Source organism: Eurosta solidaginis, chromosome 3 (assembly GCF_040869045.1).
Source record: "Eurosta solidaginis isolate ZX-2024a chromosome 3, ASM4086904v1, whole genome shotgun sequence".
In the NCBI taxonomy this organism is placed as follows: Eukaryota; Metazoa; Arthropoda; class Insecta; order Diptera; family Tephritidae; genus Eurosta; species Eurosta solidaginis.
The window spans coordinates 51,151,203-51,169,832 of NC_090321.1; the positions used below are offsets into that span (position 1 = coordinate 51,151,203).

Here is an 18,630-nt window from a genome sequence, read left to right on the forward strand (position 1 = left end):
AAATTAAATGTTTTTTTACATTTACAATAACAAAATGTTTAAGTAATAAATATTAAAGTAGAATAAATATAACTTAGTATAAACAATAAATAAATTGAATATAAGAACCCTACATCCATATCAAAGAAACACATTATAGAGTAACCCCTGGTCACCTTTATGGCGTTATCTCGAAAAGGCGTCGAACTAAGGCCCTCTCCCTTTTAACACCTATTATTTGATACCTATATCGTATAGGTGATACCTAGAGTCATCCCTGGTCCACCTTTATGGCGATATCTGGAAAAGGCGTCCACATATAGAACTGAGGCCCACTCCCTTCTAAAACACCACATTAACACCATTCATTTTATACCCATATCGCACAAAGATATTCTAGAGTCGCCCCTGGTCCACATTTATGGCGATATCTCGAAACGGCGTCCACATATGGAAACATGGATCACTCCCTTTTAAAATACACATTAACAACTTTCATTTGAAACCCATATCGTACAAACTCATTCCAGAGTCACCCCTGGTGCACTTTTATGGCTATATCTCGAAAAGGCGTCCACCTATAGACCTAAGGCCCACTCCCTTTTAAAATACTCATTAACACCTTTCATTTTAATCCCATATCGTACAAACACATTCTAGAGTCATCTCTGGTCCACCTTTATGGCGATATCTCTAAAAGGTGTCCACCTATAGAACTAAGGCCCACTCCCTTTTAAAATACTCATTAACACCTTTTATTTGATTCCCATATCGTACAAACACATTCTAGAGTCACCCCTGGTCCACCTTTATGGCTATATCCCGAAATGGCGTCCACCTATAGAACTATGGCCCCTTCCCTTTTAAAATACTCTTTAATACCTTCCATTTGATACACATGTCATACAAACACATTCCAGGATTACCCTAGGTTCATTTGCCTACATGGTGATTTTCCCTTATTTTGTCTCCAAAGCTCTCAGTTGAGTATGCATTGTTCGGTTACGCCCGAACTTAGACTTCCTTACTTGTTTATTCAATTTTTTTCTTATTATACTCAGCGTGCTTTGCACATAGAGTATATTAACTTTGATTGGATAACAATTGGTTGTACAGGTATAAAGGAATGGAGATAGATATAGACTTCCAATTATCAAAATCATCAGTATCGAAAAAAAATTAATTGAGCCATGTCCGTCCATCTGTCCGTCCGTCCGTCCGTCTGTCCCTTAACACGATAGCTTGAGTAAATATTGAGATATCTTCGCCTAATTTGGTACACAAGCTTATCTGGACCCAGAATAGATTGGTATTGAGAATGAGCGAAATCGGATGATAACCACGCCCACTTTTTATATATATAACATTTGGGAAAGCACAAAAAACCTGATTATTTAGTAAATAATACACTGTTGAAATTTCACATGTGGACTGATATTGAGACTCTTGATAAAAATTTGAAAAAAAATTTTTAAATGGCGTGGCACCGCCCACTTGTGATAAAATCAATTTTGCAAATATTATTAATCACTAGCAGACCCGGCAGACATTGTTCTGTCCTAAATTTGGTCTATCTGCTTACATTTTAAGCTTTTCCGTCTAACTCTGCCCTACCACTCTACACTTTTTCCTAATCTTTTTATTCACTCCTCCCTCCGTCTTTTTCGCTTCATCTATCTCCATCTTCGTCTCATTCTATCTCTTTCTCAGTCTCCTTCTCTCTTTTCTCTTCTCTCAATTTTTTCTCATTCTCCTTCATCTCTTATTGCCAGTCCCAGAGGGTGGTATGTATTTTTTTCCAGTCCCATTCCGAGTCTCAGTCAGCAAACAGATTCTAGGGGTCTTTGGCCTATATCTCGAGACCCTAGTCACCCAGGGGTATGAAAATTATCCTGTACTATAGCACTCATCAACAGTTTTCATTTGATCTCCATACTGTATAAACATATTCTAGGGGTACCCGGGTCCAAGTTTTGATCTCAAGACCCTAAGCACGTAGCGAAAAAAAAGGTAGACGTTGGCCGATTCTCAGACATACCCAGTATGCACACAAAATTTCGTGAGAATCGGTTCAACCGTTTCGGGGGAGTTAAGCCTCTAACACCGTGACACAAGAATTTTATATATTAGATAAATCAAAAAGCGTTAAACCTATCGTAACAAAATTCGGCAGAGAGGTTGCATTTGCTATAAGGAATTCTTTGAAGAAAAACTAACGAAATCGGTTAAGGACCACGTCCACTTTTATATAAAAGGTTTATAAAAGGGTCGTAGACGAATAAAATAAGCTATATCTTTGCAAAAAAGAGCTTTATATCAATGGTATTTCATTTCCCAAGTGGATTTATAACAATAAATAGCAAAAACTTCAAATTTTAACAAATGGGCGTGGCACCGCTCCTTTTATGACTAAGCAATTTTCTATGTTTCGGGAGCCATAACTCGAAGAAAAATTAACGGATCCAAATTTTCCCTGTAGCAAGAAATATTTCTAGAAAAAATGGCGGGATCGGTTAAATACCACGCCCAGTTTTATATAAAAGATTTTTAAAAGGGTTGTACACGAAGATAATAAGCTATATCTTAGCGAAAAAGAGCTTAGTATCAATAGAATTTTACTTTCTAAATTGAATTATAAATTGGAGAACACTAAAATTTTTGAAAATGGTTGTGGCACCTTTTATGACTAAGCAATTTTCTATTATTGGGGAGCTATAACTCGAAAAAAATTAACATATCGAAATGAAAATGCGTACACATAATTTTCTTATAGCAGTAAATATTTCTAGTAAAAATGGATGGGATCTGTTAAAGACCACGGCAACTTGGATATAAAATCCGTTTAAAAGGTCGTAGACTAGAATAATAAGCAATAAATTAGCAAAAAATAGTTTTGAATCAATGATATTTCACTTATCAAGTTTTAATGTAAGAGGAAATGCGGAGACATTTTTTTTAACGGGCGGTGCCACGTTTTATATCGAAAAGTAATTTATCTGAAATGAAATGTACAATTGAAGCTCACGCTGAGTATACTATGTTCGGTTATACCCGAACTTAGACACTTTTGCTTGTTTTAATTTAATTTAATTAAATTTATTTTACTTCATTTTGTTTTTTGTTCACTTATTTTATTTTATTTTTTCTTATGTTATTTCATTTTATTTGTTTGTCTCTCTTATCGTCATTTATTTAATTTTTTCGTTTTATAAAATGTTTAAGCTTATTTCATTTTATTTCAATTTATTTTATTTTATTTTAATTTATTGTATCTTATTTTATTTTATTTTATTTTATTTTGTTTTATTTTATTTTATTTTATTTTATTTTATTTTATTTTATTTTATTTTATTTTATTTTGTTTCGTTTTATTTCACTTTATTTTATTTTATTTAATTTTATTTTATTTTATTTTATTTTATTTTGTTTTATTTTATTTAACCTTAATTAATTTTATCTTATTTTATTTTATTTTATTTTGTTTTATTTTAGTTTATTTTATTTTATTTAACCTTAATTAATTTTATCTTATTTTATTTTATTTTATTTTGTTTTATTTTATTTTATTTTATTTTGCTTTATTTTATTTTATTTTGTTTTATTTTATTTTATTTTATTTTATTTTATTTTATTTTATTTTATTTTATTTTATTTTATTTAGTTTTGTTTTATTTCACTTTATTTTATTTTATTTTCATTTATATTATTTTATTTGGGGTTAATTTATTTCATTTTATAATTTTTTTCTTTTTAATTTTTTTTCTTACTTTATTTAATTTAATAAATTTTTTTTTTAATTTTATTAAAATTTGTGTTTGCTGGGTTGAGCACATATGGTCAAAAATTAAAAAACAGTTTTTGTTGTTTTTTCCTGACGCGTTTCGACGTTCTTTTTTCACGTCATCTTCTGGGGATTTCTTTAATAATAAATATGCAGAAATAATATACATATTAATATTTTGATAATTTTTCCTATCACTTTCTAACAATTAACATGAAACTGATACATCATACAAATTTTTTATTTACTTACATTAATTGTATTATAATTAAATTAACTATTGCACTTTATTTTAACAAATATACATAAACAGTTAGCACTTGCATTTTTGTTTACTTTGATTTACATCTCTGAATAACAGCTGAGTAGACGCTGCTGATATTGTCAAAGTCTTCTTTGAAATTTAGTGTGTTGTGTATTTGTTCTTGTATTCGTATGCTTCCAAGAGACATTCTCGTTTTTTCTCTTTTTTCGATATTTAATATTGCAACATTTGAAAAGTCCGCTACGTGGTTGCCCTTTGTTAAGTGATGAGCTAAATCGGTGTTCGTTTTTTTGTTTGCTGCGTCTTTTCTGTGTTCATTAATACGTATACCCAGTTGTCGTTTGGTTGTGCCAATATAACATTTTCCACATTTATCATCATCGTGACCATTGCATGTTATTTTGTAAACCACATCGTTTTGTTGACCTTTTGGGATTGGGTCTTTAATTTTTGCAAAAATATAATTAAGTGTGTTGTTCGGCTTGTGCGCGTAATTAATTTTTTTGTTGTTTATTGTTTTATGTAGTATTTGATTATCTGTAAGACCCGGTATGAATGTTACACCGATGTGTTTTTTGTTGGTGCTGTTCGGTGGTAAATTGTCGCGTTTTTGACTAATTATGTTTATTGTGTTTTGAATTAGTCTATCAATGAGGGTGCTTGGATAGCTATTTTTGAATAATATATTCTTTATTTTCTTCATGTTTTCCCCAATGTACTGTTCATCACTGAGTAGCGCTACTTTTCTAATCATACTTGTTGCCGTATTCATTTTTTGCTTCCATGGGTGGTTTGAGTGAGAGTTAATTAGTCGGTCAAATGCGATGGATTTAGTATACCAATTCATTACTAACCGTTTATTTTTTCTACTTACTTCTACATCTAGGAAGGCTATTTTATTTTTCTTTTCTTTTTCCGTAGTGAATTTTATGCTTGTATGTTGCGCATTTAATATTTTTAAGATGTCTTCCACGTCCTTGGTGCGAATACATCATCTACATACTTATTGATGTATTTGATGTACATATATGTCCTTTTCTTTTAATTCAGCTATGCTGTCGTCAAGTATTTTGTCCAATACTATATCTGCTATAGTCGGAAATAAGGGATTCCCCATTGGCATCCCGTACGTTTGTTGGTACAACCTCGAGTTGTACATAAAATAATTGTTTTCTCGTAAGCAAAACTCTAATATATTTTGGAACTGTTTTTTTGAGATATTTTTATGTTTTTCCAATTGCGACCATTGTTTCATTATCGTCTGAATTGCTAAGTATGTTTGAATGTTTGTAAATAGTGAAATGACGTCGAACGATATGAGTGTCTCATCATCTTCTATTTTAATAGTCTTTAATCTGTCTTTTAGTTGAAATGCATTTTTTATGTTGAAATCTTCCGATATTATGTTTTTTAGTACCGCACCAATATGTTTGGATAATCTGTAACAAGGTACCTTTGTAGATGATGAGATTGGTCTTAGTGGCATATGTTCCTTGTGGATTTTAGGAAGACCGTATAAGCTTGGCGCGACGGCTGCTGTACTAGCTAGTTGAAATTTTTCTCTTATGTTGATTTTGTTTTCTTTAAATAAATCGTTAACAATTGCGTTATTTTTTCGAATAAGTTGTTGCGTTGTATCTTTTCTTATTGTTTTGTATACCTTTCTGTCGCTAAGTAGATCACTCATGTTTTGCTCATACTCGGTTTTGTTCATCAGAACCGTTTTGTTTCCTTTATCCGCCTGTGTTAACATCACACTGCCCTCGTGCTGTCGTAGAAATTTCTTTGTGTTTTCAAACATTTGAATTTTATATTTTTCTTTCGGATTGTTATTTATTCTTCTTTGGTAGCTGCTAATTTTTGTGGCTATGTTGCTTCTTATCGCGTCTTTACTTCTGTCATCCTCAATATCTTGTTTTGTTAAAGTTTGTTTTATTTTTATTTGTTTTATTTTATGTTGTATTTTTTATTTTTTTTTTTTTATATTTTATTTTAATGTATTGGCGTAACAATAGGGTGGCAGGGTTGGTAAAATGCCACAGGCCCCCGACCAAAGAAGACCCCGCGCCAAGAGGCCACGAGCTCAAAAATATTTTTTTACATTGTACCTGTGATTTTACTTTATTTTAAAAGTATATTTTTATAAGTTCTGCTTAAAATCCAAAGTGAGGAAAACAAAGAACATAATACAATTTCAAGTTAATCGTTGAGCATTTCAACCAAACTAAACAAAAAGATTTTAATAAATTTTTTGAGATGTACACGTTACACATGAAAGAGGTTATTGATATGCGAAATTTTTTTTGAAACAATACGACAAATTTGTTTGGGCGAATTATCAAAAGATTGAATATTTTATCTAGTTTTATAGCTCATAAAGAACTTCAGTAACATTAAAAACATTAAACCCTACTAGATGAACAGGACGTTATGATGTCGTTTTTGCTTTAAAATTTCGTTTTGTTGAAGTCCAAAATGCGTTAACGAATACATTCTAGTAAATTGCAAATCAGATGAAAGAAATGAAGCTATTTCACTAAAAAAAAAAATATTGAAAACTACAATTTTTTTTATGTGATTGGTTTCCCATTGCAAGATCCTACTTGCTGTCGATGCAGCCTCTAAAACACTTCAGTCTAAAGCCACCGATCTTTCAAATGCTTTAAAACTTATAACAATTTGTCTAGAAGAATTGGAAAGGTATCGACATGAATTTGAAAATTTAAAATTGGAAGCGAGTAGTGTAGCAGAAAAATGGGCCTCACCCCTGGATTTCCTAAAACTCGCCAGAGGATGGTAAAACGCCATTTTGATGAGCTTTGCGAGCAGGTCTCCGAGATCCGGAAAGTTTGTTCAAAGTGAACATATTTTATCAAGTATTGGGAATCATTCCAATGAATGGAATTTTTTCACATCCAGTGTTTTGCATAACTCGTGTATTAGAGACCTTGCTGATTTATTAATAATAAAAAATCATTTTATGTCTTGCAGCTTTCCTGAAGTATGCACTGCATTACTGTTATTTCTGTACAATCTAGTACAACGTGACGATTTTTATTGATAGGGACCCACCAAAAAATGTACCACGGGCCCCAGATGGTATAGTTACGCCTGTACTTATATTTTACATATATGCCACATATAGCAAAACTTTTACAAAGATTACGCTTAGACGCAATTTATGCTTGCATTCAGGATTTCCTCACATCAAAATATTGTGATATACGTAGGTGTTTAAGTTTTAAAACATTTTTTTCATAATGGTTATTTTCCCTAAATATCATACACTCACACCAATAAATATTATGTGCATAAATTTCGTTTAGCCAATTCTTGCGTTTCCATTAATCTTCAAAACGCACAAATCCCATATGATTTATGTAAAATCACATACGCGCTAAAGGTGTTGTACAAAAACAACAAGTTTGAAAAATTATGATTTGTATTAGTTCACATTTATATATACAATATACAACAGAGTCTAGAAAAAAGCTACTAGAACGAATATTTTTAAATACATATGAATTAACAATGAAATTCATAGAATCAAAATAAAAATTAGAAAAACAATGCTTTAAGCATTTGCGAAATTATTTGGTATTTGCATATGTAAATGCATGTGCATTGTGGTATAATTACTTCTATAACCAATCGAGTACAGAGCTTACTTTAAACTACAAGTATATACATTTCTACACATTCGAATAACACACGTCCACACTCATACATATTTACATATCAATATGTAGGTGGATGCCATAGTTTACAAATCCCATTTGAAGTTTTTAAAGAGAAATATTTTAAAATATCTGCTGTTTCCTCTTATGTATTTATAACTGCACTTTCCTCTTAAAGTGTCCTTAACACGTATTTTCTTTTTTCACTTTCATAAAAATTTTCCTTGCTATCTACTTTTATCTACTCTACAGGGTTGCGTTGCAGTGCTGAGCTTAACATGGATCATCAGCTTAACGGTGTTTGGTTTTCTAGTGCTGCCAAAAGGTAAGTGCAAAAATTTTTAAAACATTCAAAGTCATAAAACCCTTCCACATATCTATTTATACAGAAATATACGTCAATTTTAAACTAAACATTTTTCATCTTTTTTTGTGTAATATTTTAGTACTAAACAAGCCAAAGTATTAAGTAGATTAGGTTAGGTTGCAAGCGCTGAGCTGAACAGCTCACTACTTAGGCCACCAGTGGGCCCATTGTAATACCCTATACGGTCTCAAAAGAGGACCCCTACCCTGCCTAAAGCGGGTGAAACCACCTCGTGGAAATTATAAATTTTGCCAGAGCCTTTACTTCATAGCAAGAGACCTCAGCGAGGTCATGTAGAAAAGGTTTACCAAGGATAGCCATCCTACGCCTACTAACCGCTGGACAGTGACAGAGAAGGTGCTGGATGCTCTCTTCCTCTTCTGTACATCTGCAGCTGCGACAATAGTCGAAGGTCGTTACCCCAATTCTAGCACCATGCGTGCCTATTAAGCAATGCCCTGTTAGAACCCTTATCAGGGACGATAGAACTGATTTGTTTAAAATCAGAAGCGCTTCTGTGCGCCCCTTGTCATATGAGGGCCAGGTTTGCCTGTATGTCTCACACGATGATATCGCTGACCATAGTCCATTTGCGATTCTTATAGTGCTTGTGTTCACACGAAGCCTGAAAGTGGCCATGGGTATGCCTACCGAATCATTTCCCGGAAGTATATCGTCGGTGGTGCCTCTTCTGGCCAGCTCGTCTGCTCTGCAATTGCCTTCGATATCCCTGTGCCCAGGATATAAGGCTGATACTGAAGTGCTGAGCCATCTCGTTAAGAGATCTGCGGCATTCAGTGACCGACTTTGCGTTGTCGACGAATGAGTCCAGGGCCTTTAAAGCGACCTGGCTGTCTGAGAAAATAAAGACCCGTTTACCATCCTTAGGCATAGACCCTAGATGGTTCACAGCCCTGTGTATCGCCAGCATTTCCGCTTGGTAAACACTACAGTAATCTGGTAGGCGAAAACAGACCTCTAGACCCAGATCCGGCGAAAAGAGGCCTGCTCTTGTATTCCAGTCCTGTCGCGATGGTATATATATACTATAATTTTTAACGAAGACGTTTTTTGGCGTGCAGTAGTCAGTGCGCACCGGTATTGGGACTGGGGTGCTCGTGCCCAGGATTTTTGCGTGTCCACTAGATCCATTTGACCAGAGACCTATATTATTAAAAATATTTAATATATTTATTAAGTAAAAAATATTTAATTTGACTTGCAAATCCAGTTGTTTTAAAATGTCAATGTTTTATATAATAAAAAAATTTTTTTCAAGTTTTACATAGCTTTGGTTGCGATCGACGTACAGGTTCTAGAGATATAGGCCAAAACGTGGACCCGAGTACCCCTAGAATGTGTTTATAGAATATGGATAACAAATGAAAGCTGTTTATGAGTGCTTTAGTAGAGGGTAGTATATTATCCAGAGACGGACTGGGACTGGGATTGGGACCTGGGCTGGGACTGAGACTCGGAGTGGGACTGGGACTGGGACTGGAATAAAATACATACAACCCTCTGGGACAGGCAATCAGGGATGCAGAAGAATTAGAAGAAATTGAGAGAAGAGAAAAGGAGAAAAAAAGGAGATTGAGAAAGAGATAGAATGAGACGAACATGGAGATAGATGAAGCGAAAAAGACGGAAGGAGGAGTAAATAAAAGGAATAGGAAAAAGCGAAGAGGGGGGAGGGCAGAGTTAGACGGAGAAAGCTTATTAAAATGTATGCAGGTAGGCCAAATTTAGGGCAGGATAACGTCTGCGGGTCTTCTAATATTTTATAAAAAACGGCAATAAAAAGGAACTTCAATAAAACAGAAAAAATTTCTGGCCGAAACAAAAATAAATATATATATACACATTAGGGTGGCTCTTATTTGCCAAAGTATGCCGATTCTCATATGATATTTTCTAAAAAATCTTACAAAAATTTGGCAAAAAAAAATTGTAAAAACAACTTTAAAAAAAGTTATGTAAAAAATATTGGTAGTGCAGATTTAACGATATTAAAATACAGTACATTTGAGTATTGATATATTCTAAAAGTTACAATTTTTTAAGGACTTACTCAAGTTTAAAGTAATTAACATACCAAGTTAAGTAAAAATTTTTATACTCAGCTGAGCAGAGCTCACAGAATATACTAACTTTGTTCGTATAACTGCAATCCGTAACGGCATAAACTAATCGAGAATATATAGACAAAATGATCTGGACGAAAAAAGAAATTCATTTAGCCATGTTCGTCCGTCCGCCCGTAAGCACGATAACTTCAGTAAATTTTGAGGTATCTTGATGAAATTTGGTACGTAAATTCCTGGGAATGCATCTGAGAGCGTTGTTTAAAATGAACGAAATCGGACTGCAACCACGCCCACTTTTTCGATATCGAAAATTTCGAAAAACAGAAAAAGTGCGATATTTCATTATCAAAGACTGATAAAGCGATGAAACTTGGTAGGTGACGCAGAATATAAAATTAGTAAAATTTTGGACAATGGGCGTGGCACCGCCCACTTTTTAAATAAGGTAATTTAAAGGTTTTGCAAGCTGTAATTTGGCAGGCGTTGAAGATATCATGATGAAATTTGGCAGAAACGTTACTCATATAACTATTTGTGTGCTAATTAAAAATTAGCAAAATCGGATGACGAACACGCCCACTTTAAAAAAAAAAATTTTTTTATCAAATTTTAACAAAAAAATTGATATCTTTACAGTATATAAGTAAATTATGCCAACATTCAACTCCAGTAATGATATGGTGCAACAAAATACAAAAATAAAAGAAAATTTAAAAATGGGCGTGGCTCCGCCCTTTTGCATTTAGTTTGCTTGAATACTTTTAAGGCCATAAGCCGAACAAAAATTTACCGATCCTTGTGAAATTTGGTAGGGGCATAGATTTTATGACGATGTGAAAATGGGCGAAATCGGTTGAAGCCACGCCCAGTTTTTATACACAGTCGACCGCCTGTCCTTCCGTTTGGCCGTTAACATGATAACTGGAGCAAAACTCGATATATCTTTACTAAACTTAGTTCACGTACTTATTTGAACTCACTTTATCTTGGTATAAAAAATGGCCTAATTCGGACTATAACCACGCCCACTTTTTCGATATCGAAATTACTAAAAATGAAAATAAATGCCATAATTCTATACCAAATATGAAAAAAGGGATGAAACATGGCAATTGTTTTGGCTTATTGACGCAAAATATAACTTTAGAAAAAACTTTGTAAAATGGGTGTGGCACCTACCATATTATATAGAAGAAAATGAAAAAGTTCTGCAGGGCGAAATAAAAAACCTTTGGAATCTTGGCAGGAATACTGTTCGTGGTATTATATATATAAATAAATTAGCGGTACCCAACAGATGATGTACTGGGTCACCCTGGTCCTCATTTTGGTCGATATCTCGAAAAAGCCTTCACACATACAACTACCAACACTCCCTTTTAAAACCCTCATTAATAACTTTAATTTGATACCCATGTCGTACAAACAATTTCTTGAGTCACCCCTGGTCCACCTTTATGACGATATCTCGAAAAGGCGTCCACCTACAGAACTAAGTCCCACGCCCTTTTAAAATACTCATTAACACCTTTCGTTTGATACCCATATCGTTCAAATACATTATAGAGTCCCCCTTGTCCACCTTTATGGCGATATCTTGAAAAGGCGTCCACCTACAGAACTAAGTCCCACGCCCTTTTAAAATACTCATTAACACCTTTCGTTTGATACCCATATCGTACAAACGCATTCTAGAGTCACCCCTGGTCCACCTTTATGGCGATATCTCGAAAAGGCGTCCACCTATAGAACTAAGGCCCACGCCCTTTTAAAATACTCAATAACACCTTTCGTTTGATACCCATATCGTACAAACGCATTCTAGAGTCACCCATGGTCCACCTTTATGGCGATATCTTGAAAAGGCGTCCACCTATAGAACTAAGGTCCACTCCCTTTTAAAATACTCATTACCACCTTTCTTTTGATACCCATATTGTACAAACGCATTCTAGAGTTAACCCTGGTCCACCTTTTTGGCGATATCCCGAAAAGGCTTCCACATATAGAACTAAGGCCCACTCTCTTTTAATATACTCATTAACGCCTTTCATTTGATACCCATATCGTACACACAAATTCTAGAGTCACCCCTGCTCCACCTTTATGGCGATATTTCGAAAAAGAACTAAGCTCACGCCCTTTTAAAATACTCATTAACACCTTTCATTTGATACCCGTATCATACACACAAACTCTAGAGTCACCCCTGCTCCACCTTTATGGCGATATTACGAAAACGAGCTAAGCCCACGCCCTTTTAAAATACTCATTAACACCTTTCGTTTGATACCCATATCGTTCAAATACATTATAGAGTCCCCCTTGTCCACCTTTATGGCGATATCTTGAAAAGGCGTCCACCTACAGAACTAAGTCCCACGCCCTTTTAAAATACTCATTAACACCTTTCGTTTGATACCCATATCGTTCAAATACATTATAGAGTCCCCCTTGTCCACCTTTATGGCGATATCTTGAAAAGGCGTCCACCTACAGAACTAAGTCCCACGCCCTTTTAAAATACTCATTAACACCTTTCGTTTGATACCCATATCGTACAAACGCATTCTAGAGTCACCCCTGGTCCACCTTTATGGCGATATCTCGAAAAGGCGTCCACCTATAGAACTAAGGCCCACGCCCTTTTAAAATACTCAATAACACCTTTCGTTTGATACCCATATCGTACAAACGCATTCTAGAGTCACCCATGGTCCACCTTTATGGCGATATCTCGAAAAGGCGTCCACCTATAGAACTAAGGCCCACGCCCTTTTAAAATACTCAATAACACCTTTCGTTTGATACCCATATCGTACAAACGCATTCTAGAGTCACCCATGGTCCACCTTTATGGCGATATCTTGAAAAGGCGTCCACATATAGAACTAAGGCCCACTCCCTTTTAATATACTCATTAACACCTTTCATTTGATACCCATATCGTACAAACAAATTCTTGTGTCACCCCTGGTCCACCTTTATGGCGATATCTCGAAAAGGCGTCCATCTATAGAACTAAGGCCCACTCCCTTTTAAAATACTCATTAGCACCTTTCATTTGATACCCATATCGTACAAACAAATTCTTGAGTCACCCCTGGTCCACCTTTATGGCGATATCTCGAAAAGGCGTCCACATATAGAACTAGGGCCCACTCCCATTTATTAACTCATTAACACCTTTCATTTGATACCCATATCGCACACAAAAATTCTAGAGTCACCCCTGCTCCACCTTTATGGCGATATTACGAAAACGAGCTAAGCCCACGCCCTTTTAAAATACTCATTAACACCTTTCGTTTGATACCCATATCGTTCAAATACATTATAGAGTCCCCCTTGTCCACCTTTATGGCGATATCTTGAAAAGGCGTCCACCTACAGAACTAAGTCCCACGCCCTTTTAAAATACTCATTAACACCTTTCGTTTGATACCCATATCGTTCAAATACATTATAGAGTCCCCCTTGTCCACCTTTATGGCGATATCTTGAAAAGGCGTCCACCTACAGAACTAAGTCCCACGCCCTTTTAAAATACTCATTAACACCTTTCGTTTGATACCCATATCGTACAAACGCATTCTAGAGTCACCCCTGGTCCACCTTTATGGCGATATCTCGAAAAGGCGTCCACCTATAGAACTAAGGCCCAGGCCCTTTTAAAATACTCAATAACACCTTTCGTTTGATACCCATATCGTACAAACGCATTCTAGAGTCACCCATGGTCCACCTTTATGGCGATATCTTGAAAAGGCGTCCACCTATAGAACTAAGGTCCGCTCCCTTTTAAAATACTCATTACCACCTTTCTTTTGATACCCATATTGTACAAACGCATTCTAGAGTCAACCCTGGTCCACCTTTATGGCGATATCCCGAAAAGGCGTCCACATATAGAACTAAGGCCCACTCCCTTTTAATATACTCATTAACACCTTTCATTTGATACCCATATCGTACAAACAAATTCTTGTGTCACCCCTGGTCCACCTTTATGGCGATATCTCGAAAAGGCGTCCACCTATAGAACTAAGGCCCACTCCCTTTTAAAATACTCATTAGCACCTTTCATTTGATACCCATATCGTACAAACAAATTCTTGAGTCACCCCTGGTCCACCTTTATGGCGATATCTCGAAAAGGCGTCCACATATAGAACTAAGGCCCACTCCCATTAATTAACTCATTAACACCTTTCATTTGATACCCATATCGCACACAAAAATTCTAGAGTCACCCCTGCTCCACCTTTATGGCGATATTTCGAAAAGGAACTAAGCCCACGCCCTTTTAAAATACTCATTAACACCTTTCATTTGATACCCATATCGTACAAACAAATTCTAGGGTGACCCCTGGTCCACCTTTATGGTGATATCTCGAAAAGGCTTCCTCCTATAGAACTAAGGCCCACTCCCTTTTAATATACTCATTAGCACCTTTCATTTGATACCCATATTGTACAAACAAAATCTAGAGTCACCCCTGGTCCACCTTTATGTCGATATTTCGAAAAGGAACTAAGCCCACGCCCTTTTAAAATACTCATTAACACCTTTCATTTGATACCCATATCGTACAAACAAATTCTTGAGTCACCCCTGGTCCACCTTTTTGGCGATATCTCGAAAAGGCGTCCTCCTATAGAACTAAGGCCCACTCCCTTTTAAAATACTCATTATCACCTTTCATTTGATACCCATAGTGTACAAACAAAATCTAGAGTCACACCTGGTCCACCTTTATGGCGATATTTCGAAAAGGACTAAGCCCACGCCCTTTTAAAATACTCATTAACACCTTTCATTTGATACCCATATCGTACACACAATTTCTAGAGTCACCCCTGGTCCACCTTTATGGCGATATCCCTAAAAGGCGTCCACCTATAGAACTATAGCCCACTCCCTCTTAAAATACTCTTTAAAACCTTTCATTTGATACACATGTCATACAAACACATTCCAGGGTTACCCTAGGTTCATTTTCCTTCATGGTGATTTTCCTTTATTTTGTCTCCAAAGCTCTCAGCTGAGTATGGAATGTTCGGTTACATCCGAACTTAGCCTTCCTTACTTGTTTTTATATGGTTAACAAATAGTATTTAGTTTATATCAAATTTTTAAGAAAGCTCCAAAAATATTTACAAAAAAGTACAAAAAGAAAGAGGGACGCAAATCAAATTATTAAGAAAAACAACACCTGGCTTCAAATTTATCAAGTGGATTTTCGCAAGGAAAATTTTTATTTTTTATTTCCCAGAGCGATATAATTGAACTAACGGTGCACCTTATAATCCCGACTTTCAGAATCCCGACAAGAGGTAATCAAGACTAGAGCTTATGAGTACTCGAGTTTGTTCAGGGTGTTATAGATTTAAGCCCACCATCTCGTGAAGGATTTGATATGACCACATTTAACCTTGTAGGTCATCCCGGCTCCCCAACCCCTAGTTCTATGATAAACTTGGGGTCGCCAAAGCCTCGCCTGCTAAATATGTATATTATAGATTCATATTTGTAACCGGATTCCCATCGCGTAGGCGAGGTTGCCAATTGGGTTGCGGAAACTCTGAAGCTACAAAGCTTTGTGTTGCGCTTATCAACCCCTTGAATTTCGGATTTAGCCGTATCGGTATTATGAACATTTTAAGACTATGAGCTGTGGGGATTTGGGGATTTGGACGAGTCGGGATTATGTGTTTCGGGATTTGTTAATTCGGTATTTCGTAAGTCGGGATTTTGTAAGTTGGGACTGTGTTAGTCACCCTTGAAATAAAGCTGCAAAAAACGAAATGAAAAAATTTCAGATTTACTGACTTTTCTGAGAAAAGTGATTATCCAAAAAATTTGCTCGGTTTTCAAAGTTTTTAATAATACGCATTTAAGCTTTATAAAAGTTATTTTAAACTAAATAAAAACCACTTATAAAATTCAAATCTTGAGGAGATTAATTTAAAATGTCAAATGGATTGTTTTACGGGCTAAATCTTTATAATTTTTGGTTTAAATAATTTGAAATTCAATACATACAAAAGGAGCGACCTTTTCAAATTTCGTTTCTTCAACCCACTTGTACACTACCCCACAAAAACAAGCCTTACATTCACAGCACTCTTATCTAACATCAGCATACATATTTAATCACATTATTTCCATTTCATTTTCTAGGTTACTACTTCAACAACACCGGCCTCATGGCCTGTGAACCATTTTATAGTAAACCCTCGTATCGTATATTATCCACCTGTGCTCTATATTTTCCCACCACAATGGTGTTAATGTACTGTTACGGCTCTAGTTTTCATATGAGTCGTTTCCGATTAAATGATCCAACAATGCCACTTACTGCCGCTGTGCATCATCCGCATCTCGGACATCCGCCATACATGTTACAACAACAAGCATTACATGGACATCATATGCATCATGGTGGTTTCGGTGCTGGAAATGTTGGAAGTGGTGGTGGCTTTGGTGGCGCAGGTCGTGGTATGACACATATGGGTGCAGGAGGTGGACATCACGGTATGCCAGCGGGTACTACAACGCTACCAAATGCACCAGTAATGAATCTCAGTATGGCAATGAGTATGGGATTAGGTATGGCGGGGATGAGTGGTATGAGTGGCATGGGTGCAACTGGTGCCGGTTACAGCAGCGCTGGTGGTGGTGTTGGTGCAAGTAGTGGAATAAGCGGTGGTAATGGTCCTATTTCTTGCGGAAATAAAGTTACAAAGAAGGTGAGTATGATTTCGAGTAATTTTAAGGGTCTTTCTTGTTATACTTTGTATGCACATACATGCATGCGTATATGTATACGTAAAAGTATATATGCATTTTGAATGTAGTCAAAGCCGGTTGGATGGTTAACTGACCACAATTAGTATGAGTACTGTAAATAATGTGTGCTTCTTTTCAGTAGTTTGCTGATTCAATGTTGATTTTGCATTTGTAGTATCATTCGTTGAATGAATCGTAGTCTACTTTCAGGCGCTTTTATACGATTTTCATTTATTTGTTGATTACTGGTTTGCGAGCATACATTTTGGCGGTAACCAATGTACATGCGCATATATATATCCATTAGGGTGGTCCTTATGCGGGTGCAAAAATAAAAATATTTTTTTATTTTATGGCAGGGTACCATCTCAATTGGTTCTCTATCCTGAGAAACTATTTCAGTATTTTTCAAAAAAATGGTGAGGAATAGTTAGAAGTTGCTATCGAGAACTGAATTTTGTATTGCGCACAGTACTTTTACGGTATTATTTTACCATTCCTAGTAACTTTCAACTATTAATTGTTGTTCCAAAATAACTTAGATAATCTTAAATATTACAAGCAGACTTTTAGGAAAACCTTCATTGAAATTTGATTCCCGTTTTTCTGCTTTATTATTGTAAGAACCAGACCCGTCTCATATCAAATATTAACAGAAATCAGCTGTTTTATCAATCAAATATCTATAAACTTACATGCGCTTGCGCTGCCATCTGGCGAATGTTAGCAACTGTCGGTAATGCAGTGTTGCAGTGTATGCTCACAATCGTTAATTTTAAAAAAATTTGTTTAATAAAATATAGCTAAACAGTATCACTACGACTAATATTGCCCAAAGCTCGCTAAAAACTTTATTTATAGATTTGAATTCCAAATAAGGCGAAAAGGGGACATGTACATAAAACAGCAATTAGAAATATATATATATATAAAGCCAATTGTGTATGTGTGTAAATGTGTTCCCTATGGAAACGTATGTCCCACACTTCAATCATCACCAAATTTTGGCTATGGGTTCCTTCAATCAAGACGAAGGTTTTTCATATTTCAGAACTAAGAATTTTAAATTAAATTTTTTTCTTCAATTTCACGTGCGCCACTGGGTGGTGCGACAAATTTTGTATGTCAGCAAAAGTTACTCATACGCCATGTACGAACTTAAGTGCAGAACTTTTGTTTGGTCATAGCATTGAATTCACAATAAGTTAAAGCGATTGCATAGAGTGATTTAAAGTTTTTATCAAATTTAAGCATTCCATTGTAAAAATAGCTGTCTATATGAGATGATAGACAAAAATTGTGCAGCTAAAATATTTTCACTAAGTTATGAGATTTTGAGTATGATTTATATGTGATAAAGTAAAATTTGAAAAATAAAGTAAAGAATGATAAATTAGATGAATGAGGGATCTAAGAAAAAGAAGGAGAGAAGTAGAGGGTGTAAAGTAAAAAAAAGAAAAGGGAGAGATAACGAAATTATAAAGGGTAAGAATGAGAAAAACTGGGAGGTACATTTCGAAGAAAATCAATAAAATCCTATATACTGATTGCTTGACTTTGAGTAACGGAGAGAAATGCGTTAAAATACACCTTCTTATTTAGATTAGTATCTGCCCAACCCAAGCGACGCCGGGTACCCTGCTGGTAATATATAAGATTATTACAATGCTTTTTCTAAA

The 18,630-nt window shown here is 35.3% G+C and overlaps 1 protein-coding gene across 5 annotated transcripts in view; it reads left to right on the forward strand.

Annotated features, from left to right (window-relative positions):
• LOC137243701 (D(2)-like dopamine receptor) overlaps positions 1 to 18,630 on the forward strand; it is a 566,273-nt gene that overhangs the window by 529,691 nt on the left and 17,952 nt on the right. For all 5 annotated transcript variants that reach the window (XM_067771671.1, XM_067771670.1, XM_067771672.1 and 2 more), the window contains 2 exons: positions 7,955 to 8,027; positions 16,343 to 16,911. In XM_067771671.1, coding sequence (XP_067627772.1) covers positions 7,955 to 8,027; positions 16,343 to 16,911 — 642 coding nt within the window. The remainder of the gene's footprint in view (positions 1 to 7,954; positions 8,028 to 16,342; positions 16,912 to 18,630) is intronic.